At 47.2% G+C, this 25154-nt stretch overlaps 3 protein-coding genes across 5 annotated transcripts; 2 read left to right on the top strand and 1 right to left on the bottom strand.

Annotated features, from left to right (window-relative positions):
• The first annotated feature begins 426 nt into the window (after positions 1–426).
• Positions 427–7668, top strand: lctla (lactase-like a). 2 transcript variants are annotated; one of them, XM_062393016.1, is made up of 16 exons: positions 427–511; positions 667–800; positions 958–1087; positions 2223–2383; positions 2597–2684; positions 2997–3106; positions 3193–3321; positions 3834–3929; positions 4133–4187; positions 4283–4444; positions 4901–5175; positions 5595–5721; positions 5848–6047; positions 6609–6672; positions 6778–6851; positions 7192–7326. In XM_062393016.1, exons 3-15 carry the CDS (start codon positions 967–969, stop codon positions 6849–6851), a joined length of 1662 nt encoding a protein of 553 aa, XP_062249000.1. In that variant the 5' UTR covers positions 427–511; positions 667–800; positions 958–966; the 3' UTR covers positions 7192–7326. The 2 variants fall into 2 exon arrangements, with proteins under 2 accessions (XP_062249000.1, XP_062248999.1); XM_062393015.1 differs by lacking the exon at positions 6778–6851 and having other exon boundaries at positions 7192–7668.
• Positions 7669–8167: 499 nt separating this feature from the next.
• On the top strand, positions 8168–11966 carry tipin (timeless interacting protein). Of its 2 annotated transcripts, none has more exons than XM_062387157.1 (8): positions 8168–8243; positions 9560–9689; positions 9990–10083; positions 10187–10262; positions 10343–10465; positions 10546–10606; positions 11054–11281; positions 11569–11966. In XM_062387157.1, exons 2-8 carry the CDS (start codon positions 9572–9574, stop codon positions 11886–11888), a joined length of 1020 nt encoding a protein of 339 aa, XP_062243141.1. In that variant the 5' UTR covers positions 8168–8243; positions 9560–9571; the 3' UTR covers positions 11889–11966. The 2 variants fall into 2 exon arrangements, with proteins under 2 accessions (XP_062243141.1, XP_062243056.1); XM_062387072.1 differs by having other exon boundaries at positions 9987–10083.
• Positions 11967–12147: 181 nt separating this feature from the next.
• On the bottom strand, positions 12148–21894 carry dis3l (DIS3 like exosome 3'-5' exoribonuclease). Its single transcript, XM_062386957.1, has 18 exons — positions 21680–21894; positions 20965–21118; positions 19227–19355; positions 19002–19137; positions 18087–18254; positions 17577–17655; positions 17328–17504; positions 16744–16913; positions 16338–16499; positions 15427–15677; positions 14596–14688; positions 14225–14513; positions 13813–14048; positions 13580–13734; positions 13310–13488; positions 13076–13221; positions 12819–12990; positions 12148–12650 (listed from the first exon to the last, which is right to left on the bottom strand). Exons 1-18 carry the CDS (start codon positions 21807–21809, stop codon positions 12327–12329), a joined length of 3150 nt encoding a protein of 1049 aa, XP_062242941.1. The 5' UTR covers positions 21810–21894; the 3' UTR covers positions 12148–12326.
• Between the last annotated feature and the right edge of the window lie 3260 nt (positions 21895–25154).

Here is a 25154-nt window from a genome sequence, read left to right as displayed (position 1 = left end):
TGTCTGATCTCAACAAGTCCACTCGTCTTTATTATTATTACTTCAAAAGTTTTGAGGACAATTTATAAATCAGTGCAGAATGGGAAATTGTGTTTATAAAGTTTCATCTGTAAAGTTTCTGTCTTTTACACAGACACAGACACACACCACACACATGCCATTAGTGACAATGTATGTGTTGTGCTTCACAGCTACACAACACAAAGCCACAGCAGCAGCATGGACGTGAACTTTGCTGACAGCATCAAAATCTGTTCTTCATGTAAAAGATCTGTTTGTTCCAGCAAATTCACACATCACTGACCTCCAATGGAGAGTGTGTGTGTGTGTGTGTGTGTGTGTGTGTGTGTGTGTGTTTGTGTGTGTGTGTGTGTGTGTCTGTGTGAATAGCAGAGAACACCCTGGATGTGTGCTTGTGGCAGGACCCAGTCGGTGACGGAGTGGAGCTTGGAGCAGCAGATCCAGAAGCTCGGGGACGGTTCTGGTGTTGTGGAGCAGCTTCCAGCAGCAGGTCAGATGTTGTGTAGTTGTGGTCGTGACACACACACAATCTCAGGACTCAGACGCAGCTGCACCTTTCTGTCTGAGATGTCTCTCATCCTCTCTGTGCTGGACAAGCTGACGTACTTCCTGTCTCTGATGGCGTTTTGTGTCTTGTGTCTTCAGCCTGGTTGAAATGAAGCTCTGACAAAGATCATATATCTGACAGATGAGCTACTGGACGATTTTGAGTTTTTACTGAAAACCCGAGACGTCTTCTGGGACCGGTCCTGTCAAGGGACGTCTGCTCCACATCACACGTAAGACTTCATCTTTATTAAATATGTCTCACTGAGAGTTTACATCTTTAGTCTCTGGTCGGCAGAAGAACACAACACACCTGAGAGGGAGTGCATCAAAGTAACACAACATCTCATCCACCCCTCACTAACCTGTGTCTTTCTGATTTGTCCTCAGTGAGACACGATGCAGTTCATCCTGAGGACGCACCATGTGATCACACTGGTGCTCTGGGTTTCAGCCTCTGAAGACTTCGACTGGACCAAGAACGAGAAAACATCTTTCTACTATGGAACCTTCCCTACTGGTACCTAGCATCCTAGCATCCTACCTACCATCCTACTTACCATCCTACCTTCCTACTGTCCTACCGTCCTACCACCCTACTTATCATCCTACCACCCTACCTTCCTACCATCCTACCTACCATCCTACCCTCCTACCATCCTACCGTCCTACCACCCTACTTACCATCCTACCACCCTACCATCCTACCTACCATCCTACCATCCTACCATCCTACCCTCCTACCCTCCTACCGTCCTACCACCCTACTTACCATCCTACCACCCTACCATCCTACCGTCCTACCTACCATCCTACCATCCTACCATCCTACCCTCCTACCTACCATCCTAAATCCTACCCTCCTAGCATCCTACATACCCTCCTACTTACCATCCTACCTTCCTACTATCCTACCCTCCTACCATCCTACCATTCTACCTTACATCCTACTTACCATCCTACCGTCCTACCGTCCTACCGTCCTACCACCCTACTTACCATCCTACCACCCTACCTTCCTACCATCCTACCTACCATCCTACCCTCCTACCATCCTACCGTCCTACCACCCTACTTACCATCCTACCACCCTACCATCCTACCTACCATCCTACCATTCTACCCTCCTACCCTCCTACCCTCCTACCGTCCTACCACCCTACTTACCATCCTACCACCCTACCATCCTACCCTCCTACCTACCATCCTACCATCCTACCATCCTACCCTCCTACCTACCATCCTACATCCTACCCTCCTAGCATCCTACATACCCTCCTACTTACCATTCTACCTTCCTACCTTCCTACTTACCTTCCTACCATCCTACCATCCTACCTTCCTACCATCCTACCCTCCTGCCTACCATCGTAGCATTCTAGCATTCTAGCATCCTCGCATCCTAGCATCCCACCATCCTAGCATCCTATCTACCTACCCTCCTACCTACCTACAATCCTACCTACCCTCCTACCATCATACCCTCCATCTTATTTACAATACTAGCATCCTATCATCCAAGCATTCTACCCTTCTACCACTCACCATCCTACCATCCTACCATCCTACCAACCCCTCTCTCTCTCTCTCTCTCTCTCTCTCTCTCTCTCTCTCTCTCTCTCTCTCTCGCTCTCTCTCTCACCCTCTCGGTGCAGGTTTCTCGTGGGGGGTGGGCAGCTCGGCCTATCAGACTGAAGGAGCGTGGAACATCGATGGAAAAGGAGCGAGCATCTGGGATTCGTTCGCCCACAGGAAGGGGAAGATATTCCTGAATGACACCGGAGACTCGTCGTGTGAGGGATACTACAAATTCAAGGTGACAGAACTTTATTAATAAAACACAAGACAACAGGGTTGATCATCATGAAATGAACGTAGAGGCCACAGCTCGGTATCAACTGGTAAACTTGATAATGTTCCTTTAAATTCAATTTGCATTCTGTTGAATTACGAGCGTGAAACTGACAGGTTTGAAAACCAGAGTGTTTTTGTTTGAGTGGTTTGAAAAGTGTTGTCCTTTGTCTTCCAGGACGACGTCACGTTGATGAAAGACATGAAGCTGAATCATTATCGTTTCTCCGTCTCCTGGCCGAGGATCTTACCAAGCGGACTGAAAAGTCAGAAATGCTTCATCTTTCTATTCAATTAATGAAAAGGTTTTTTACTGTGATTTAGTGCAGTGGAATCTCACTGTTCAATACGTTTACTTTCATTAGAATTGTTGATAAGTGAATGAGTCTAACGCCAGAAAAATAATACGCAAAATGTAAAAACAACCATTTATTGAAGTGATTGAAGGAGCAAAACACCAACATTTGCTTTATATTCTGCTGTAAATCAAATACTCTGGGTTTCAGTGGATCGACACAACGACTTGTGATGAGCATTATTCTTTAGATGAATATTCAGATGAATTCCATGTTTTTCAGGCGAACGCATCAATGAGAAAGGAATCAAATATTACGACGACCTGATCAACATGCTGCTGGCCAATAAGATCACACCTGTGGTCACTCTGTACCACTGGGACTTACCTCAGGTGAGAAGCACAGCTCAGCGCTGCGTCTCTTCTCTTTGCTGATTGGAAGTCGAGTGTTGACACAAACTAACTCTCCAACTGTTCAGGTCCTACAGGAGAAATACGGCGGCTGGCAGAACGTCAGCATGGTCGACTACTTCAACGACTTTGCCAACTTGTGCTTCGAGCGATTTGGAAACCGAGTGAGGAACTGGATCACCTTCAACAATCCGTGGGTACGTGAGGTCGGAGAGGAGCGGTGCCGTCACGGTGGTAAAGTTCTGCTGCTCCGGTCCCTGGAGTCGGGAAAGTTCTCAAAGAAAAAACACACGAGTTTCAACCAACCGAAATAAACCTGAGTCTGAGGAACATCTATGAAAACATCCTCTTCTAGGTGCTGGACTTCCTCCAGTCTTCAGCCATCTGTGATTGGTTCTTTTTGTGATGGTATAACGATAAGCTTCATGTTTAAACTGTCGATGTCAGTGCTTTAACGTTCTGAGTTACTTCCTGCGTCCACCTGTGGCACTTCCTGTTTCAATCTATTGGATCTAACGTAGTTATTTCCAGTAACGAGAAACGGTCTCAGCAGAGAAAGTTAATTAGGTTTTTAACTCACAGAGTGAATAACACGGCAAATAAGTAAATAATCAAGTGGTTGATAAAGTAGATTGAAGCTCATCTCCACTCAGTGAGCAGATGTCATGTTGACCGTTTATCAGAGAGCGCCCTCTTGTGTTGTCTGCAGTCGATTGCTGTGGAGGGATATGAGACAGGGGAACATGCACCGGGGCTGAAGCTGAAGGGAACCGGAGCGTACAGGGCTGCCCACCACATCATCAAAGTAAGGGGGGGGGGGGGGGGGGGGGGACACTTCTGTTTGTAACTACCTGTCAACTTTACTTTGGACACTCAAGGGTTCACGCTCATCATGTTCTTTATCATTTGTTATTTTGAGTAATCTCTGGGATTTGATCAAATCACGTTTCATTGTTTTTCACATGAGATCAAATCCACTGAATTCACGACGGTGACTCTGTGTTCCAGGCTCATGCTAAGGTCTGGCACACGTATGACACACAGTGGAGGAGCAAACAAAAAGGTCCAAAGGAAACTTTACACTTCATATTTGTGTCTTCTTCCACCCTGCTGGACAGTAAAGTAGATTGTGTGTCTGTGTGTGTGTGTGTGCGTCAGGCCTGGTGGGGATCTCTCTAACAGCGGACTGGGGGGAACCAGTGGACGTCACCAACCAGAGGGACATCGAAGCAGCAGAGAGATACATCCAGTTCTACATGGGCTGGTTTGCGACTCCCATCTTCAACGGGGATTACCCCCAAGCGATGAAAGATTACGTCGGTACGTCATGGTCGCACACGCGTGTTCAACTCGTCACGGGATATTTCATATGTGTGGAAAACAACAGCATCATTCAAACACTTCACCAGCTGAACCAGCCTCTTGTGTTTGAGTTGGTGAAGTAGTTTGATGCCGTCACGTCAGGTAGAGTCGGAGAATCGTCTCCAGAGTTTCCGCAGAGTTTCTCACATACACAACCCAGCAGGAGGTTTCTCCACAGACGCACAACAGCTCCTGGTGTTCACACATGCACTTCTCCTGGATGTATACAGACTTTAAACGTGGAGGTTAGGAGGAGAAAGTGTGAAGACGATCTGGAGCTTCTCACTCCAGAGGAAACAGTGTATATATAGTTGTGTGTAATAGTGTCGAGTACAGTCGGAAAGCAGCTTCACAGTTCACGCACCTGGTCGGAGACTTTACCATGCTTTGTTTGTGTTGACCTTTGACCTGTAGGCAGGAAGAGCGGCCAGCAGGGCCTGGGAGCTTCACGCCTCCCCGTCTTCTCACCTCAGGAGAAGAGCTACATCCGAGGAACCTGTGACTTCCTGGGCCTCGGACATTTCACCACCCGCTACATCACCCAGAAGAATTACCCGTCGGGCGTGGGGGACAGCTACTTCGCTGACCGTGACCTGGCTGAGCTGGTTGACCCCAAGTGGCCCGACCCCGGCTCCGAGTGGCTCTACTCGGTCCCCTGGGGCTTCAGACGCCTGCTGAACTTTGTCAAGGTGCAGAACACCGATTGGACTGAAATCCAGATCTGCAGCTGCTGTGGGAGGTTTATCTTCAAGTTCCCACTGGGTCTTTAGAGAAGTGAAAACAACATGCACAGATATAGTGATGTAGCAAGTGATGCAAACAGAATAAAACCAACACTGTGGGAGTTTGTGTGTCTCCGCGCCGGTGACACCTAGTGGCCGGAGGCATGATGCTCTCAGGTTTTCTGTTTGTCCCGTTCTCATGAACAAGAAATCTCATCGTTCCACCAAGGTCTATGGAAATCTGTACAGTATTTATCACCTCATCCTGCTTACAAACACACAAACACACAACAGACAACACACAAAAACACACAAACACACAAACACACAAACACACAGGGTTAACATGAACATCTCACTGGAAGGTAACACACCTCTCTCCACAGACTCAGTATGGAAACCCGATGATCTACGTGACAGAGAACGGCGTCTCAGAGAAGATGCTCTGCACCGACCTCTGTGACGACTGGAGGATGCAGTACTTCAAAGACTACATCAACGAGATGCTCAAAGGTGAGACCACAGACCAGGTCCCAGTGGAGAAGGATCCCCGTCTGGTTTATGTCTCAGTGATGTTTTCTGACTTAGAGCTTCATGCTGTTGTCTCGTGCTTGTCTTCTTCTCTGGATCGTCTCACAGCGGTTAAAGACGGGGTCAACATCAAGGGCTACACAGCCTGGTCGCTGCTGGACAACTTTGAGTGGGACGAAGGATTCTCCGAGCGGTTCGGCCTGTACTACGTGGACTTCAGGAACAAGAACAAGACACGTTACCCCAAGGCCTCGGTCCAGTTCTATAAACGCATCATCAGCTCCAACGGCTTTCCCAACCAGAGAGAGGTGAGCAACACGAGGGTAGCATGTGGGGGTGAAGCAGTGAGGGATGATGGGAGTTGTAGTCTCCTGGTTAGATTCCAGATGGTTCAGGAGGTTTTTATCTGGATCTTCCTCAGACGTCTCCTCCTCTGAAACAAACAGCTCCATTTTAACCTACTGTTTCTCTGACTCGTCTCTGATTGGCTGAGATTCAGCGCCCTCTTACGTTCACAACACGTTTCTCTGAAAACTTCAGATCTGCTTCAAATACAGAATTAAAAACCACCAGGATCTAAAAAGTGTAAAAATGTCACTTCAACCGGATAAAAAGTACTAAGAACTACAGTTTTTTACAGGCTTTAAAGTATAATGTAATAACTCAGCTTTAGATATAAAATAGGTAGCAGTTTAAATTAAATCAAGTAAAAGACTCACATCAGAAGAAAGTAACGACACAGATCCAATCACACTTTCTTTTTTGTGTTGCTCTTTTCTAATTTTGTCCACAGTATCACAGCGATACATGTGTTTGTTCCTCAACACTTCCTGTTGTTAAGTTAGAGCTGTGCCGTTGTGTGTCTGCAGGTGGAGAGCTGGAAGAGGAAAGCTGTGGAGACCTGTTCCTCCAGTAACCAGCTCCTGGCTGCAGGTGGGTGGATCACGTCTGGGAGAAGCTGCTGGAGCCAAACAAAGGAAAAGTCTCAAGCTTGTGATTCGCTCTCTAACAGAGTTTTTCTTTGTTTCGCTCCTGCAGCTACGAGAGAGTCCCAGGGAGGTCAGGAACATGCAGGGGTGCAAAGGGCTTGGCCTGTGCATGATGAGGTTTAGGTACAAGACTGATTCTGTGTGAGAGCAAACATTTAAAACTGCTGTTCTGTCCACGATAAACCTGGGAACACTCAAATGTCATGAAAAGACCCAAAGCAACAGTTTGTGATTCACTGCTCAAACGTCACAACCTGAAAACTCACTGGTTCGGCTTCAACATTAAAACATCAACAATCATGCATTATCACATTTCTCTAACTTTAAATCAAAAATGTCACCTGAAGACATTTCTGTGAATGAATAAACTCATACCTCAAAAACTCAAGATCAAGCATGTGTGTGTCAAAACATGTGAACACACAAGTTTAACAACTTTCCCACTTGTGTGTTTGTGCTTCAGATCCGTTGATCGGTCACATGGAGATGGTCACAGAGATCGTGGTTCCCACCGTGTGCACGCTCTGCATCCTGCTCAGCGCCGTCTTCCTCATGTTCCTGCTGCGTGGACGCCTCTGAAACACACACACACACACACACACACACACACACACACACACACACACACACACACACACACAAATAGGGACTCAACTTCTGTAAAACTTCATTTTGTTGATGTAACTGTGCGGCTGCTGGTTTTTATAAACAGCCTGAACTCGTCACGACTCTGGAGGAATTCATTTGAGTTTGGTGTATGATGATGATGAAGATGATGATGAAGAAGAGGATGATTAAGATGATGATGGTTATTTATTACTGTTTTCAACACACTGCTCTTGTTTGGTTTTGGATGAAGCTGAAGTTGGACTTCAGGCTTCTGGCAGCAGAGAGGACCTGGTTCACTGTCACAGAAGAATCAATAAAGAACTGAGGATGATGGAGGTGAAGACGTCTCTGTGTGGTGTGTTCACATGCAGCTGGGTTTTCTTAGCCTGATGATGTGCTCAGGATAATTCTCATGGTGAAGCTGCTTTAGAATAGAAACTATTTCAGACGCACACTGAACAACTCTTGGTTCTTATCCTATCAAGGATTTTAGAAGCACTGAATCCAAACCTGACTTTAAACTTGAAACATAGAATCTTATATTTTAACTTCATGATATACATATATTTGTATGAATTACTCCGTAAACTAAGTAAATGATACACAATAAAGTACTGGAATAAACAGTCAAGTACTAAATAAACTAGAACAACGAATAAGATGATGACAAACTATGAACAAGAGACCAGTGAGTGAACCTGCAGTGTGGGTATAAGATGAGCAGAGAGTTTAGAATAGTTCCAATTCTCCTGAGGAATAAATCTGAGATTATTATATTTCATTATTTCCCTTTAACTGCTCTTATTTAGTCTGGGCTCGTTTCCGGTGGACTTTATTTTGAAAGCGGTTCCACTGTGTACCAGAAGAGGGTATCCCGCAGGTTCCTGTCTCAGCAGCTCGTGACTGGTAAATATAAAATAAAGATGAGATGTCCTTTAAAATACTTGACCTCTAACGTTTGTGTGTGTGTGTCTATGTGTGTGATGAAGCTGCGGACTCGTGGTTTGAGTCGTTTTCCTGTTTAATAGCTGTTGTTGTTATCTGACGTGTTAGCCAACTGAGCTAGCCACAGCTAGCGGTTAGCTCAGCAGCGTTAGCGCGGAGTTCCTCCGTTTAGCACGTTTCACAGATAGACATGTGGATTTATTCAAAGTTATTTAAGTTAGTATAATAAACACGCTTCCACTCAGACTGTTGGTTTTATTCAAAGTTATTTTATTTTCGTCTCTGAGCTGCAGCGGAAACAACAGATCGTTTGTTTCTCACACTTTTATTTTGACAGCCTGTTGAATTTCCCGCGTCGTGCACCGGAAGCTGCGCTGCTCGACCGATACGGTTCCCTCCCGGTCTCGATACCGAACCCCAGAGGATCGATAACTGATATCAGGATCGATACTCGATTACATTACACTTTTAACACTTGATGTGGTTTTTAAACTGTAGAAGCAGCAAGAGACAAGTGTAGAAACACAGACAGGAAGAAATATAATAATACAAAAAAAAAATATATATATATATATATATATATATATATATATATCAATTAATGATATTTTATTTGTAGAGTCTCATATTCACAAATCCCAGTTTGTCTCACAGATGTTAAAAGGATCAACTTCCTGTTCTTAACTCAACACAAGTCAAACAGAAACTTAGTGATCAGTGATGAAGCTCAGTCCCATGTGAGGATCCTCGCCCAGGACACACACATGCTGATGGAACTGAACACAACAACACAACAACACAACAACAGGACTCACTTCATGAGAAGAACCAGTTTGTAACTTCATGTTTGAAGTCTGCTGGAGATGAAGGAGCAGATGAGCTGAGGACATTATATGATTTGGAGTCACAGCTGATCTGTATGGAGAACGTTTGATGTTTACAGATAATAAATAGCTAATAAAAAAGGCTGTTACCTGATTTTGAGAATATGGTTAGTTATTAAAATCCAGAGCCAATCAGAAGCCTGTATTTATTGGAATCTTAACGCAGATCAGTGCCTGAGCTTTTTACTGAAGTAGTAAAGTCGACCTGGCTGCTGATCAACACAACTTTTCTTCTGTAAAAATTAAATTTTTATATTTAAAGTAGAATCATAAAAGACCAATAGAAACCTTTTTCAATGTAAAGTACTTGTTTCCAGAACTGTAGCAGTCAAATGCATGTGAGCTTCATTCTAACTTTAATTCTCTGGTGATTGACTCTTATTTGTCCTGCAGGAGTTTCTCACCATGTTTGACCCGGACATGTCCTACGTCCACCGCACAGAGGACGAGGCGTTCCCTCCCCTCCCCCCGCCTCACTCCCCGGGACAGGGGGGACACGAGGACAGAGAACCTTTTGGAAACGGTGAGAAGAAGGAAGAGTCTTTCTCTTTAACCGTCCACAGACATGAACCAGCAACACGTCAGCCCCAGTAGACCAGATTTAAAGAAAAGGATTTAGTATGTTTCCTGTTCCTGTCCTGAACCTTGAGTCTTCACCCTCTGATGGCCTGTTCCAGACATGAAGCATCTTTAGAGATGACTCAACGTTTTAGATCAGTTCCTCCCGATGAAAAAGAATTTGAGAATTGATTTGAGAGAGCAGGGTTTGTGTCCACACGGTGACGTGATGTTGTCCTGCTCTGTTCTCCTGCTGATGAAGAAGAGGACGATGAAGGCAACGTGTCCAAGCTGGATGAGGTTCCTGCTGCCAAAAGGAAGGGAGTGAAGAGGCCGCAGCCCAAACTGGACTCTCAGAGGTGACACATCACTTCCTTTACATTTTAATCCCACACATGCTGGACAGTACAGGACTTCCTGTTCTCTTCAGTTGCTGATGAAATTGAAAACGTTTCTCTTCAGGCTGATCTCAGCGAGAGGACTTCCGGCTCTGAGGACCATGTTTGACGACGTCCACTTCAAGGGCAAAGGACACGAGGTAGGAGCTGAGGACGCAGCAGTGAGCAAGCAGCAGCAGGATGTGTAGGAGAGAGGGTGACGGCTTTGTGTCTGTTCCAGGCTGCAGATCTGCGGCTGCTGATGCAGAAGATGGAGAACTGGGCTCACAGGTTGTTTCCCAAACTGCAGTTTGAAGACTTTATCGACAAAGTGGAGAAACTGGGCAACAAGAAGGAAGTGCAGGTGGGCTCCGGAGGCTGAGTGGTTGTCAATCATCAGTGGATATGGTTTTAATCTGTTTTTAATCTGTTTTTAATCTGCAGACCTGTCTCAAACGGATTCGACTGGACATGCCTCTGACACACGAAGACTTCGGTAACGAGGGTAAGAGAATAAAATCCCTCAGTCATCATTGTGTCTTTGTGTTGTTGAGGTCCTGCTGTCACACAGGCCTAACCCCCCCCCCGAGTCAGGTTCATCCGTCAGTCAGGACACCTCAGCCCCTTTTATATAATCAAATAACTAATTAGCACCAAACTTATCAGAAACATGAACACTTTTATGACTCATACTGTAGCCAGCCCCCAGGGGGCGATCTAAGATGATTGGCTTCACTTTCAGGAGCCGTCATGTCGTCCATCTTTAGTTACAGCCTCTGTTGCACAGGAACACTCTCGGGAAGTTATTTAAGCTGCTGAAAACTGAGCAGTGAAACCAATGAGTAAATATTAGTAAAGACCAGACCAGATGTAATTTATGTTATTATGACAAAAGTGAGACGGGTTCAAATTTACAGAATGAATTCTGTCTTTTATAAATGCTGTGTTGCAGGTGAAGAAGAGGCAGCAGCTCAACTGCCCCTCTTTGAAGATCCTGATCCATTTAGTGGAGTGAGCTTCAGTAACGAGGTCCAGAGACCCACCCACTCTACGCCCGCTCCAGCTGCTCCCCCGCCAGCCGCCCCCCCCTCCCTCACCGAGGAGCAGCAGCGGCGCATGGAGCTGAACCGACAGCGCGCTCTGGAGAAGAGGCTGGCCCGCCACACCAAGCAGGAAGCAGGTGAGACGCCTCCGACCCGTCAGTCCTGTGGATCTGAAAGTGATTCAGTTAAAGACATAACCTGAAAATCCTAAAAATATTAATTCACAGGAACCGAAGCTGGAATCTTAAAATGTTTAAGATAAAATAATCTTTATCGTTCACTTGTTACTTCCAGTTAATAAGTTGATAAACATCTTGATCGTCCAGAATAAAACACAAACCCGGAGTTCAAACTCAACGAGGCAGCGTGGACGTGATTTCAAACTGTCCTCGTCTTGATGTCCTGTTTGTCTCTTCCTCTCTAGACTCTGACTCTCAGGCCGTGGACACGTCAGCAGACGAACCAGCGTCGGTGTCTTCTGCAAATGTCCTCAACAAGTCCAACGAGGACGAGGAGGGGAGGGAGCCGGACAGCAGCAGCACACAACCACCCAGCCAGGCTCCACCCAGCCAGACTCCACCCACTGACCCACCCAGCCAGGCTCCACCCAGCCAGACTCCACCCAGCCAGGCTCCACCCAGCCAGACTCCACCCACCGACCCTGAAGCTTCAGCCGAGTCCAGTCAGTGCGAGGAGGAGACCAGCCAGCAGCCAATCAGCAACGAGCCTGAGGACACAGACTAGTGTGTGTCTGTGTGCGTTCAAATACAAACTGTTCAAAATGTATTTTTATCTGAGACAAGATTAAAGAATGATTCCATATTCTCTGATGTGGTGTTTAAGATGTGTCTGGAACAGAATGATCTTCATGGTTGATTAACTGTGAGTTGGACTTGATACCACGACTCCACCATCAGTGTTTGTAAATAACTTTATACACACTTGTTACTCAGCTTCACATACACTCACTGATCGTCTCTATAAACTCAGTCTCGTGTGCACCTCATGTCAAACATCTTTATTTGGTTGATACAAATTTACACATTAAAAACACTGGTGCTGATTCTACATAGAAAGAATAAAGTCTCTTCTGCTTCATGAGCTCTTTACTGATCTGTAATGTCCGTCCTCAGTCGTCCTCCATCCCGTGTGGGTCCTCGTCCCTCTTGTCTCTGTGCTGCTCTAAGCCGTGGACGCACAGACCTGAGGGATCATGTCCGGGTCCATCAGAGCCAGTTCTCGAACCTCCTCCAGCAGCGAGTACAGATTGGGAGTTCTGCTCTGACTGAACTCTCTCTCCTCTCTGGAGAGCTTGGGCCGCCGGGCCGCCTTCTCCTGGGCCTGCTGGTGCGCCTCCTCGGCCAGACGCACCACCTCCTGCACCAGCTGGCTGCGGCCCTGGGAGCTGGGCTGCGGGGGGGCGGCGCTGCGGTATGGCCGGCTGCTGACCAGCTCCAGGTTGAGCCGGTCGGCGTGGCACTGGGACGAGTGGACAGAGATACGGACCTGCGGAGACGAGGAGGTGGACGTCAGCAGCAGCTTCATGAGACGGACAAACCTTCAGACAGCAGGTTCCACGGTGGTCCTCAGCTCCAGGAGGGCTCCTGCCTCAGCTGTGGGACGACATCTCAGTCCCCCCCATGAGAACCAAACCATTCACCCGCTGAGACTCACCGTGACGTGGTCAAACAGTCTGAAGGTGGAGGTGCCGCAGCCGGAGGTGGTGCTGATGTGGTCGGAGAAGCGCCGCACTGAGCCGCTCTGCCACTCGCAGCTGCCGTCCGGTGCCGCCGCCACCACCTGGCCCTCCCGGTTCTTCAGATACACCGGGCCCTTCACGCCGTACCTGGAGGGAACACAGGGAGGTCAGAGCCGTGGGTCACGGGAACAGGAAGTTGCCTCAGGAGAGCGGCCTCTGGGACTCGACTCACTCTGACACAAACACCAGCACGCCGTTGTCTCTGATGGAGTAGATGACGGCGTCGGCCACGCAGCACTGATCCGTCTGAGGATCTCTCTCTTTGAAGTAGAGACACTGAAACAGCTCCGTGGATAACTTCTGTGCTCGCTTGGCTGCCTGGAGGTCACACAGAGGTCGCACAGAGGTCATAGGTCAGACTGAGTTCACTTCATCCTGTAAGAGGAAATCACAGATCAGCACCGACCCTATTCCTGTTGTTGATATGCTGAGCCATTTCTTCCAGTTCCTTGTTACTGGATGAAGCTCTACCGGGGCCCGCCCCCCCCTCCGCGCTGAGGGCAGCGGAGAGAAGGCGGTGCACCACCACGTCGGCGTAGCGTCGGATGGGGGAGGTGAAGTGGGTGTAGCGGTCCAGAGCCAGACCTGACAGACAGGAAGGAAGTTTTCATTTCTAGATTCTAAACAGATCCATGTTGATCACCGACTCAGAACCTCAGGATGAGGACAGTTGTACCGTAATGGTAGAACTGGTCCACGGACTGAGCCCCAGTGGAGAAGTACAGAGCCTCGGACATGGCCTGCGTGGTCATCATCCTCAGCAGCCTGTTCACCAGCGGGTCCTGGGGATCCACCGCTCGGTCCAGGGAGTCGGCTAAAGCCTTGTTGGTCCTGGAGAAGATGAGACGCGTTCTCTAATTGGTCCAAAACAACCCGGTGAGAAGCAGGAGCAGATCCTGAATCAGTTACCTGGTGTCGATGGTGTATCCTCCAGCCTTGGCGCTCTCCACCAGCTGGCTGAAGAACTCCTGCCGTGGCGGCGGGTGATACCTCAGCAGCGCCTGGTGAGGGAAGGACTCCTGGATCTTGCGCGCCACCCAGTGGTTGGCGTAGATCATGCACTCGGCCACGGTCTCGTGGACCTCCAGCGGCTGCCGGGGGACCAGGGCCGTGATGTTCCCCCCCTCGTCCAGCTGGGCTCGAACCTGAGAAGAACCACAGACAAAGATCTTTATTATAGTGTGGAAACAAGACAGAGAACAAGAGCTCAGGAGTTTTTCATCTGGTGATGCTTTCAGTGGAATGACCCGTCCAGCAGACCCAGAGCCCGCTGGAGGGACCACACATCCCATCTGGCCTGGGGATGTCTGGGATACTCTACCTCCACCCCCTCCAGCTCCAGCGCTCCTCCTCGGTCCCTCTGCGCCCGGAGGTGTCTGGCTACATGTGTGAGCGTCTCCAGAGCCTGGGTGAGTTGGGACAGCTTCACCTCCTTCTCCTCAGAGCCCAGCTGCCCCAGCTCCACCACCTCCACCTGCTCCCCGTGGAGCAGCGCCTGGGCCAGCTCGTAGTGCAGCTGGCAGGACGAGCGGATTATTGTGCGACCGAACCACACCTGGTTGACGGCGAGGGTTTGTGCGTCGAGCTCCCACAGCACGCTCATCGCATACCTGGAATCAAGAGCGAGGGTGAGAACCCAGAGTGATGGAACCTGCAGCTGATAGAGCGGGGGGGGGGGGGGGGGTCACTGACCTGTCGACTCCGCCCAGCAGAGAGCAGAGGTCGGCGCTGAGCACCGCCGGCAGCATGTCGTACCGCCGGTCCGCCAGGTAGTAGGTCGTGGCCCTGGAACCAAGAACACCTCTTCATCATGACCTCACCTGACCTCACCATCACCTGAGTCTTCAGCTGTGTCGTAAATCTATTTATTTCTGTCATTGTTTTTAAGCAGCTGTTGTTTTGTTTAACTTACTTTCTCTGATAGACACTTTTTCCGGATGATTCTCTGTTTAAAGTGTTTATCAGAAGAATAAAAGTTCAAATGTTCTCTTACAGTGAATTGATGGACAAAATAATAGATCTTCAAAGTGAATCTAATGAGAATCTGACGGCTCAGCTCCTGAACAGCTGATGAAGGTGTGAACAGCTGGTGAAGGTGAAGGTGTGAACAGCTGGTGAAGGTGTGAACAGCTGATCAAGGTGAAGGTGTGAACAGCTGATGAAGGTGTGAACAGCTGGTGAAGGTGAAGATGTGAACAGCTGGTGAAGGTGTGAACAGCTGGTGAAGGTGAAGGTGTGAACAGCTGATGAAGGTGTGAACAGCTGGTGAAGGTGTGAACAGTTGGTGAAGGTGAAGGTGTGAACAGCTGATGAAGGTGTGAACAGCTGGTGAAGGTGTGAACAGCTGGTGAAGGTGAAGGTGTGAACAGCTGATGAAGGTGTGAACAGCTGGTGAAGGTGTGAACAGCTGATGAAGGTGTGAACAGCTGGTGAAGGTGAAGGTGTGAACAGCTGTTGGAGGTGAAGGTGTGAACAGCTGGTGAAGGTGTGAACAGCCGGTGGAGGTGTGACCCAGCGTCTCACCTGGTCCGGGCCTCCAGGTCGGTGAGGGACCCCTCCCTGACGAAATGGGTGACGTCAGCGATGTGGACACCGAGCTCCAGCAGCTTCCCGTCGGCGAAGCTTCTCACCGACAACGTGTCGTCCACGTCCTCGCAGCCCTTTGGGTCGATGCTGAACACCAGGTGACTGTCCCTGAGGTCCCGCCGCTCCGCCACCTGGACGGGATCCACCTGCCACGGCTTCTCAGGGGAGCTGACCGGCATCTCCTTCAGCTGAGGACAGACACACACATATTCAGACCTACACACAAACAGCAACAGGTATAAACAATTCATGTTTGAACTTTAAGAAACTTCTCGATGTCTCTTCTTTTCTTTTTTTAAATAAAACCACAATATGTGAATCTAAGTGAAAAGAAAATGTGATTTACTTCTGGTGAGACAAAGAAATGTCTTATGAATAATTTACTATTAACCTTTTAAACATTTGTCCTTATTGTCCTCAATCCACCCGCAGACACTTCAGCTCTGAACTAGTGCTGAGGGGCCTCTAGGGGGCAGTGTCTGCTTCCTCATTATCACTATTTAAAATACAAGTTCTGTTCACATCCACAAAAACACAAACGCAATCTGTCAAAGCTGAAAAAACTAAAAAATTAAAACATTTCCTCCTGATAAGATCTTTGTTGAATTAATTAAAAATAATTTATTTAGGGGCTGCGGACAAATTATTAAATTATCAGTAAATCTGATCAGATTATTTTTGATTGTTTAGTCTATGTCAACACATTTTTCATGTAGAGTTGATTTTAAGAAAGATTCAATCTGCGTCCATCCCGGGTTCATTTCATGAATTCTTCCATGAGTGAAACTTGCTGAGGAACTGGTGGAAGTTGTTTTAATGTAGTAAATTATTAGAATGTGTTCTGTCACCTGAGCGTCTGAGAAGGGAGGCACGTGGATGCAGTTCTCGATGAGGATGGTCTGGACCTCGGTCTCCAGCTCTCCAGCTCGACCCAGGACCCGCACGCTGTGGCCGTTCGGGTAGAGCGACGAGCTCTCCCACGAGTCGATGCGCACCACCACTCTGTGGTCCTGAGGCACAAGGAGGATTCACACAGGACGGATTCAAACCCGGGTGTCTGAACACCGACTGGGAATAAAGATGGACGCCGTGACGGCTCCCAGAGCTGAAGCCAAAACATCAGAATCCAGGATCTACAGCTACATTAGTTTGTGTAACGGGAGGAAGTGGAGACGACTCGTCCATTTACAGTCGATGGTCAGAACTCCATGAAAAACCAATATAAAGATCTGACAACATGCGTGGTTCTCAGACCTGCAGGGCGTCGGCCTGCTGCGTGCTGATCCGGATCTTGGGGATGCGATGGTCCCACGGCACAGCCAGGATCCTCTGGGAGTTCCTGCTCTGGGGCTGAGTCCCGTCCCGGGGGGGGAACGTGACCACGTAGTCCCTCCAGCTCCTCTGCAGGATCCCGACCACGCGGCCTGAGAGGTTTATAATGTTACTGCAGATTCTTCACTCTGCTCGGACTCTAAAACTTGATATAAATGATGTTATATAAATAATAAAGTCTTTTGAACAGAATGAAATATCTCAACTTTAAAGTAAACTTCCTACTTTTCTCAACTTTCAACCAAATCAAAGTTTTCTTTGAGTGAATGAACTTCTACATTTTTAACAGTTTCTACATTTGATCCTCTCCTGCAGTTTGTTCAAGGAGCAGCTTCATCTTCTATATGAATCACACACATCTGCATTAGGACTGATTCCAGTTTCAGATTTCTACCATTTAAGTCTGATGGGTTATAATTCAAGACCAGTTTAATGAGGTCTGAGGTAACTACTGACGAGGCCACTGGTCAGACTGGTGCTGAGTTCTGTGTAGAAGCTCAACCGACCTGTCGGCAGTGGTTGACTGTCTCCGCCCTCTCCGCTCTTCTCCTCCCCCTGAGCCTCCGTCAGGGTGGAGGTCTTCCCTCTCCACTCGTTCTTGGGCAGCAGCTCCACCACGACCACGTCGCAGTGCATGGCTCGGTTCCGGTTCTTGTCTCCGGACACCAACACGCCCCAGCTGCCTGGGGACAGGGAGGAGGTTCAGGATAGAAACAAGCTCCCGGCTGAATGTGACGGCTGCTGAGGTGTAGCACCTGTGCTCTTGTTGGAGGAATCCTCCGTCCTGATGAAAGCCTCCGACTGTGCTCGGTGTTTGCTGACGTTCAGAGTCCCCTGAGGATAAAGTAGAGATATGATGTATTTTGATTTCAGGAATATTAACGACTTTAATTCAGCTGACGGAGGAGAAAGGTCCAGGTTGAATGTTCAGTTATATTGGCTCTGCTCAAAGCTCCCTGCATGTCCTGGAGTCCCGAGGTTCAGCTGAGGGACAGGAGGCGTTTGGAAACGTGTGGAACATCTCTCCTTTCTGAGCTGAAATTAATTTATACTACTTCCTCTGAAAAGGCTTTTTAAAAAACCTGTAAAATGATCTCATTCACCCACGGTTCACTTCTGCGAGTGGATTTTCTGCAGCTGCCGAGAAGATGAGGTCGGCACAAATTTGCAGTTTTACTGGAAATTCAAAGAATCCTTTTTACTGGTTTTCCTGCTGAACATGAGGAAGTCACGGGACACAAAGCCGACAGGTGGAGATCGAGTACCTGGATGTAGCGCCCGGACTTGATGCCCGCCTCCAGGACCTCAGGCGGGAGATGCTCGGTGAACTCCCCCTCCTTGGCCTCACTCTCCTTCTCCTGCAGCGCCTGGTGGACGGAGACGTACAGCTCGCGAGCCGCTGGCAGCTCGGGCCAGAAGTTCTGCAAATACTCCTGGAACACAGACACAGGAGGATGAAGAACCAACAGGACCAGGCTAATGGATCTGATCGGGGGGGAGGTTGCATGTAGAGCTCTGTGGTGACAGTGTGATGTGAGTTCAGTTCTGACCGATCGTTTCTGAACATGAGCTCAAACGTTTTGATCCTTCACAGTCTTTATTTAAAACCAAGAAAATAACAAGATGGAGTCTGAAACGACTTCATGAAGCTTCTCCTCTCGTCAGCACGTGAACTTCTACCCACTCAGAGTTTCACTGATTTGACTGTTAACAGCTTTTCTCAGCTTCACGCTCCAGCGACTCAAACTGTGGTCACTTCATCAAAGACAGATCAGAAGGAACGTGTCTGTACTTATATTCGTCCTCAATCCTCTGCCTCAGTTACTCGTGTCTTTCAATCACCTTGTACTCATACTTCAAATATCTGTATTGTCAATATCTCATGAGCACAAAGGTCTTTACAGTGACAGCTCGTAGTCCTTCTCCAGACTCTCATCCCACTGCAGTGAACCTGACCTTCACTCATTTAGACCTCTTGACTGTTTAGTGCTTTACTGGATGACAACGTTACCCTCGGGATCAATAAACTATCCATCTACCTATCTATCTATACAACTATCAATCAATCCATCCATCCATCCATCCATCCATCATCCATCCATCCATCCATCCATCCATCCATCCATCCATCCATCCATCCATCCATCCATCCATCCGGGACTGTCATGTCTGTCTCGTACCTGGACGGAGACCACGTACACTCCAGAGTTGAGGCTGCTGAACCGAGTCACAGCTTCCTGGTCGTCTGTGATCATCACGATATCCATCAATCCTGCCAGGTGGTTAAAGTACCACACTGCTGCAGAGTACACACACCTGAACACACACACACACACACCTTACAGTGTTAACCAGGTGACTTTAACAAGTTGTCTCCAGCTGTCTCTGTCTCTGCGTTGTCTCACCTGCTCTGCCACTTGTCCTGGCTCTCGCCCTTCTCCCGGGGGCAGTACGAGTACTCCTGGAACTCGTTGGCAAACAGCACGCAGTCGTGTCGGGGGTCCTTCAGCAGGTTCCGCAGGCGGTTGTACTGCCTGCACAGAAACGAGGAGAGAGAAGAACCATCACAGACGTGTCCACCACACACAGACACACACTGATCCTGGGACCCCACAGAGCCGAGGACTTGAGTTGGACTTCCTGGTAGAGTTCAATGAAAAGATCAGAGCTACAGGTTCCATCAAGTCGCTGTGGGTCACAACCTGCAGCTTCAAAATAAAACGTCTGTGTCTGTTCAGAACACAACCTGCAGCTTTCAAAATAAAACGTCTGTTTCTGTTCAAATCACAGCCTGCAGCTTTCAAAATAAAACGTCCGTTTCTGTTCAGAACACAACCTGCAGCTTTCAAAATAAAACGTCTGTTTCTGTTCAGAACACAACCTGCAGCTTTCAAAATAAAACGTCTGTTTCTGTTCAAATCACAACCTGCAGCTTTCAAAATAAAACGTCTGTTTCTGTTCAAATCACAACCTGCAGCTTTCAAAATAAAACATCTGTTTCTGTTCAGAACACAACCTGCAGCTTTCCAAATAAAACGTCTGTTTCTGTTCAGATCACAACCTGCAGCTTTCAAAATAAAACTTCTGTTTCTGTTCAGTTCACAACCTGCAGCTTTCAAAATAAAACGTCTGTTTCTGTTCAGAACACAACCTGCAGCTTTCAAAATAAAACGTCTGTTTCTGTTCAGTTCACAACCTGCAGCTTTCAAAATAAAACGTCTGTTTCTGAAGGTTAAAAACTCCAGAGCAGTGTGGGCGCCACCATAACCATAGCAACAGTGATGCGTTCATAAGATCCAGAGAGTTAAAGATCAAAGGATCGAGTGGTGGAAATTTAATACTCAATAATCAAATAATAATCTAAATTGTTGTTTTCTTTAACCTAAAATGGGCCTTTATATTCAAGTACTTTATATTCAAGTACTTTATATTCAAATACTTTATATTCAAATACTTTATATTCAAATACTTTATATTCAAGTACTTTATATTCAAATAGGGTTAGTGGACAAACTAAACCTTTTGAGTTTCTATGATGACTGAAGCAACCACAGGTTCTTCCTCATGTTTGGAAGGGGGGGGGGTACTCAGCTGCGACATGACACTTCACCACCAGATGTCACTACATTCCACACACTGCACCTTTAAAACTAGAGCTTATCAGTGTTGATAGACACTTTCATAGCTCATAGAAAATCAGAGCTGCACAACCTCATCGGTCATCACACAGACACACACACAGACACACACACCTGTGTGTTGAAGTGAACCATCGGTACTGACACAGCGTGGCCTCAGCTAACGTTCTGTCTGCCCGACATTATCAGAAGTGAAACCTCATCACATTAATGATGCAACATTCTAAAATGGTGTCTTCAGCAGAAATGGAAAGCGGGGGGGGGGGGGGGGGGGGGGGTCGTGTGCGACTCCTTATGTACACACTGTTCTTCAGGTCTGTCAGAGCCCCCCCCCCCCCCCCCCCCCCCCCCCCGCGGGGCTGGATCAGCTTCATCAGCAGAGCGTCCAGTTAATGAGGTCGACCTCTGAACTTTTGTGTCCGAACGTTGGATTCACAGGTAGATTTTAGGTTCTGTGTGTGTGTGTGTGTGTGTGTGTGTGTGTGTGTGTGTGTGTGTGTGTTACCTGCGTCCTTTGCTGTGCTGCACAGCCTGACACGAGGTCTGTGTGAAGATGATTCCCTGCAGCTCTCTGAACTCCAGGATCTCCAGGTAGTCGACCACCACCCCCACGTCCGGCACCACATAGTGAGTGAGGTCATCAGGGAGCAGCTTCCCCTCTGATGCATGAGGACACACACACACATTCATAACTTTCATAAAGATTCACACAATGTAACACGTTTAATAAAGATTCAAACACTTTAACACTTTCTATGTTTCATTTAACAAACAGACACACAACTAAACATTTACTTTAGCTTTGTTTTCTACACAAAGCGAATCCTGCTGGTTGAAACGTTTACAGAGGAAGAAAGTGTGTGTCTGTGTGTTTGTTTGTGTGTGTGTGTGTGTGTGTCTGACTTCGAGTTTGAGTATGTCTGACTGTGTGTGTGTCTGACTGTGAGTGAGAGTGTGTGTGTCTGACTCTGTGTGATTGTGTGTGTCTGACTGTGTTTGCCTGTAAGTGTGTGTGTCTGACTGGTGAGTAAAAGTGTGTGTGTCTGACTGTGTGTTTGTGTGTGTCTGACTGTGTCTGCCTGTAAGTGTGTGTGTCTGACTGGTGAGTGTTTGTTTATGTGTGTGTCTGAGTGTGAGTGAAAGTGTGTGTGTCTGACTCTGTGTGTGTGTCTGACTCTCTGTTTGTGTCTGACAGTGTGTTATTGTTGATGTGTGTGTACCGTTGTCACAAGCCGCCTGACACGCGCAGCTGCAGCAGGGCACGCGCTCCCTCAGGTAGTGTTCACGGACCACTCGGACTTTCCGGCCTCGGCTGCTCTTCAGGTGCAGAACCTTCTCGGTTTTGATCATCGTCGCGTTTCGGTGAAGTTCGGAACCCGCCTGCTCGATCAGCTGTTCATCACAGGGCGGGAAGCGATCCTCCTCATCACCGAACTTCCGGAAGTGACACAGGGAGCGAGCACGTGCACTCTGATGACGTCACGACGCAAAGGCGGCTCCCGTCTCCTGTTGCGTTCACGTGCATTCGGACATCAGGGATTATTGTCTTACATTAAATTCACAACGTTGCTTTTTATCAGCAGCTTCTGTCTAAATTAAATCGTGTACTATTATTATATTGAATATAATAATTTATAATGATTAATTCGTTTTTAAATTACCTGAAAGTAGGAATATTTGATTTTTTGTTGCCATTGTGGATATTTGTATTTGTTTAAAACATTAGAACATACACACAGGAACTTGGGACTCTTACATTAAAGCACTTAATGAAAGATGTTATCATGTTCATACTATTTTTTTAATTTATTATATTATTTGGGTTGTGTTGTCTTCATTCTGACCTGCTGCTGCTGGAACACCTGAACAGCTGCTAACATCAGGCTAACTGTGTGTATGTGTGTTTGTGTGTAAGTGTGTGTGTGTGTCTGTAGGGGGGGGGGGGACTGCTCCTCTCCTGGTGTCCGCGGCTCTTCGGTGCAGAGCCGCTGCAGCAGCAGCTGAGAGGAGGCGCTCACACCAAGTTCACCGCGGGACCACTTTACCGCTGCTCCTGGACCACAGCGCCGCTCATCTGTTCTGCTGTGGTTCGAGTCCCGCTCGACTCCGTCTTCAGGTTGAACCACTGCGATGAACTTTATTCAGGTAAGACTCGTGTTCACTCATCTCGCATTGTAACAGACTATATTATATTATTATTATATGAATATTATATTAATATAATATTAGTGTACGTTCTGCTCGTCGGGAGCTTTGTTGTTCACTGAACTGCTGCAGCTTGTTTAAAGGATTTAATATCAGGACTTTGTTAACTGTGAGAAATCCGCTTTTTGAATTTGGTCAATGTGAAGAATATTTACTTTCAAAATCTAAATTTGAAATGAAAAGTTGTTTATGTTGAAGTGATTTCAGCCTCAGTGTTGTTCATGAAGCAGATTCTTCTGACTGGTTTCATTGATTTGATTTCTCTGTTTGAGGGATTCTTTCTTTTTAAACTATGATTTTCAATCAATCAATTTGAACTTGTGTATGGCTCTATAGATTCTCCTCTGGGTGTTTAACTTGGTGTAACAGCCTCTGCTCCTAATGCTCGACCCCGGGAGGAGAACCGGACCTGGTTCATCCTTCTGACGCTTTTTACTTCTTCTCATTTTAGTCTCAGTCTCTCACTCGTTCGTGCAGATTTCACTTTCTGCTCCTTCTTCTTTATTCCACTCATATAATCTGGATGCAGTCGACCTTGGCCGACGGGTGAATGCAATTAACTTTATTCAGGGATGTGGTGACAGAGGAAAGTGAGGAGGAGGAGGAGGAGGAAGAGGAGCAGGAGCAGGAGCAGCTCTGTCCTGAGCTCCAGTGTGAGGGCCACACTCTGCAGAGTGAACCCAGTGTTTGATGCTAATCAGATGAGTCAGGAGGATCATCTCTGTTGTAGTATTTCTATTGATTCCCCTGAGGCACCTCCTCACTCTCCTCAGTGAGGAGGTGCCTGTGCACTAGATGGTGATGTTGAGCAGGACACATGGAGGCTGAGCTGCTGGTTCTCCTCAATGCTCCAGAGTGGATGAATCAAGACATGTAAGGAGGAGAGGAGAAGAGGAGAAGAGAGGAGAGGAGAGGAGAGAAGAGAAAGAGAGAGAGAGAGAGAGACAGAGAGAGAGTGTGCTGTGCTATGTGTCACAGAGACATTTGTCACAAACGTGCCTTCGCAATAATAGTAATGCAGCCTCCACCGACTCCTGAGCTCTCACTTTAATTAAAAGTGTTTTAGTTTTTGAGAGGATGCAGCTGCTGAGGTGGTTTCTGCTGGAGGGTCAACGGTTCAGATGAAGAACCCTGTCAGGACCTCACGCTGCCAGAAGACAGAGAGAGAGAGAGAGAGTGTGTGTGTGTGTGTGTGCTCACACCACAGTGACCGTCCCTTCATCCAATCAAGCTGCTCCAAATCACTCATCATCATCAGTCCTCTTAACATGTCATAGGGATGGAAATCACATAGTAACTATGGTACAAAAGCTCACTCTCTGTGATATTGTTAATTTATTATCACATTTTATCAAGTGATATATTTATCCTCTGTATATTGTCTGATTGAGCCCAGATATAAACAGAAAGATGTAACTCACGATGAAAAGACAGAACTTGGAAAGGCAACAGGATTCTAGTAGGAGTGATGAAAGGTTCTTCATTCCACCAGTTTCATGTGAATCTGTTCAGCTCTAACAAACCAGTGGAGGTGGTTGAACAGGTGCTGGTTGGAGTTTGGAGGTGGAGCAGTGAGAGAGTGAGAGAGTGAGAGAGTGAGAGAGTGAGAGCGTGAGAGAGTGAGAGCGTGAGAGAGTGAGAGAGTGAGAGAGTGAGAGAGTGAGAGAGTGAGAGAGTGAGGGCTGCAGCCTCTTAAAGGAATGATCCATAGCTCACGTGGCCTCTGGCCGAAGTGATGCTCTGGAAGAAGAAGAAGAGCGTTCCCTCTTTCATGGAGTTTTGCAGGATTTTTCAAATCAATGCTCTAAATTCCGAGTGCTGTGAGTTAAAGACACTTTAAGGAATGTGAACATCAACATCCTATGAGACATAAACAGATGAAGTTGATTTAATTCAGATGTGACAAGAGGATCCTTCCCTTCTGACCGCTCTGTGGGCCAGGTCCTAATAACCGCTCTGTGGGCCACGTCCTAATAACCGCTCCCGCCACGCTCCCCTGATTCATCCCTTTCACTGTAAACATATTTCTAATCTCTGTTTAAAGGAAAACAGGCAGAGCGTTGAAGTGTGTCGCCAGGAGAAAGCAGTTCCTCACACTCCCAGTCCACCGCTCCACAGAACCATTAAGCACCTGGTGTGGTTCAGAATGCAGGAGGCCGCTCGGTCGCTCGGGGCTTCGTTACAAACCTTTTCTTCTCTGTCCCTGAAGTTCACTGATGCGTGTTGAAGAAGGATTCATCAGGCCACCAACACATTACACTTTCATTCCCACTTCATCCCAGTTTACTCTTATATTCACTTGGGGGGGAATGGGAAATGATTTTGGAAAGAAACGATTTTAAAATCTTTATAAAACTAAGATGTAAAATGTGCATTGATGTGATTGTGAGTCTGTTGATGTCAAGAAATCTACAAATCCACATTTTGAATTATTCCAGATGTTCTTTTTATTATCTCACAAACATATATAAACAGAGGACTGTGTTTATA

This window comes from Platichthys flesus, chromosome 1 (genome assembly GCF_949316205.1).
Source record: "Platichthys flesus chromosome 1, fPlaFle2.1, whole genome shotgun sequence".
Classification (NCBI taxonomy): domain Eukaryota; kingdom Metazoa; phylum Chordata; class Actinopteri; order Pleuronectiformes; family Pleuronectidae; genus Platichthys; species Platichthys flesus.
This window is presented reverse-complemented; position numbering and strand designations above follow the sequence as displayed.

Bases quoted from the DNA above. Each gene is read 5' to 3' on its own strand.
- tipin (XM_062387072.1), top strand. From the start codon at position 9,572: ATGTTTGACCCGGACATGTCCTACGTCCACCGCACAGAGGACGAGGCG. The intron at 10,263-10,342 runs GTAGGAGCTGAG...TGTCTGTTCCAG, and splicing joins TCAAGGGCAAAGGACACGAG to GCTGCAGATCTGCGGCTGCT. The intron at 10,607-11,053 runs GTAAGAGAATAA...GCTGTGTTGCAG, and splicing joins CGAAGACTTCGGTAACGAGG to GTGAAGAAGAGGCAGCAGCT.
- dis3l (XM_062386957.1), bottom strand. From the start codon at position 21,809: ATGATCAAAACCGAGAAGGTTCTGCACCTGAAGAGCAGCCGAGGCCGG. The intron at 17,656-18,086 runs GTACTCGATCTC...CTTTATCCTCAG, and splicing joins AGTCCGGGCGCTACATCCAG to GGGACTCTGAACGTCAGCAA. The intron at 17,505-17,576 runs GTGCTACACCTC...CCCTGTCCCCAG, and splicing joins TTCCTCCAACAAGAGCACAG to GCAGCTGGGGCGTGTTGGTG.
- lctla (XM_062393015.1), top strand. From the start codon at position 967: ATGCAGTTCATCCTGAGGACGCACCATGTGATCACACTGGTGCTCTGG. The intron at 1,088-2,222 runs GTACCTAGCATC...CTCTCGGTGCAG, and splicing joins CTATGGAACCTTCCCTACTG to GTTTCTCGTGGGGGGTGGGC. The intron at 4,445-4,900 runs GTACGTCATGGT...TTTGACCTGTAG, and splicing joins AGCGATGAAAGATTACGTCG to GCAGGAAGAGCGGCCAGCAG.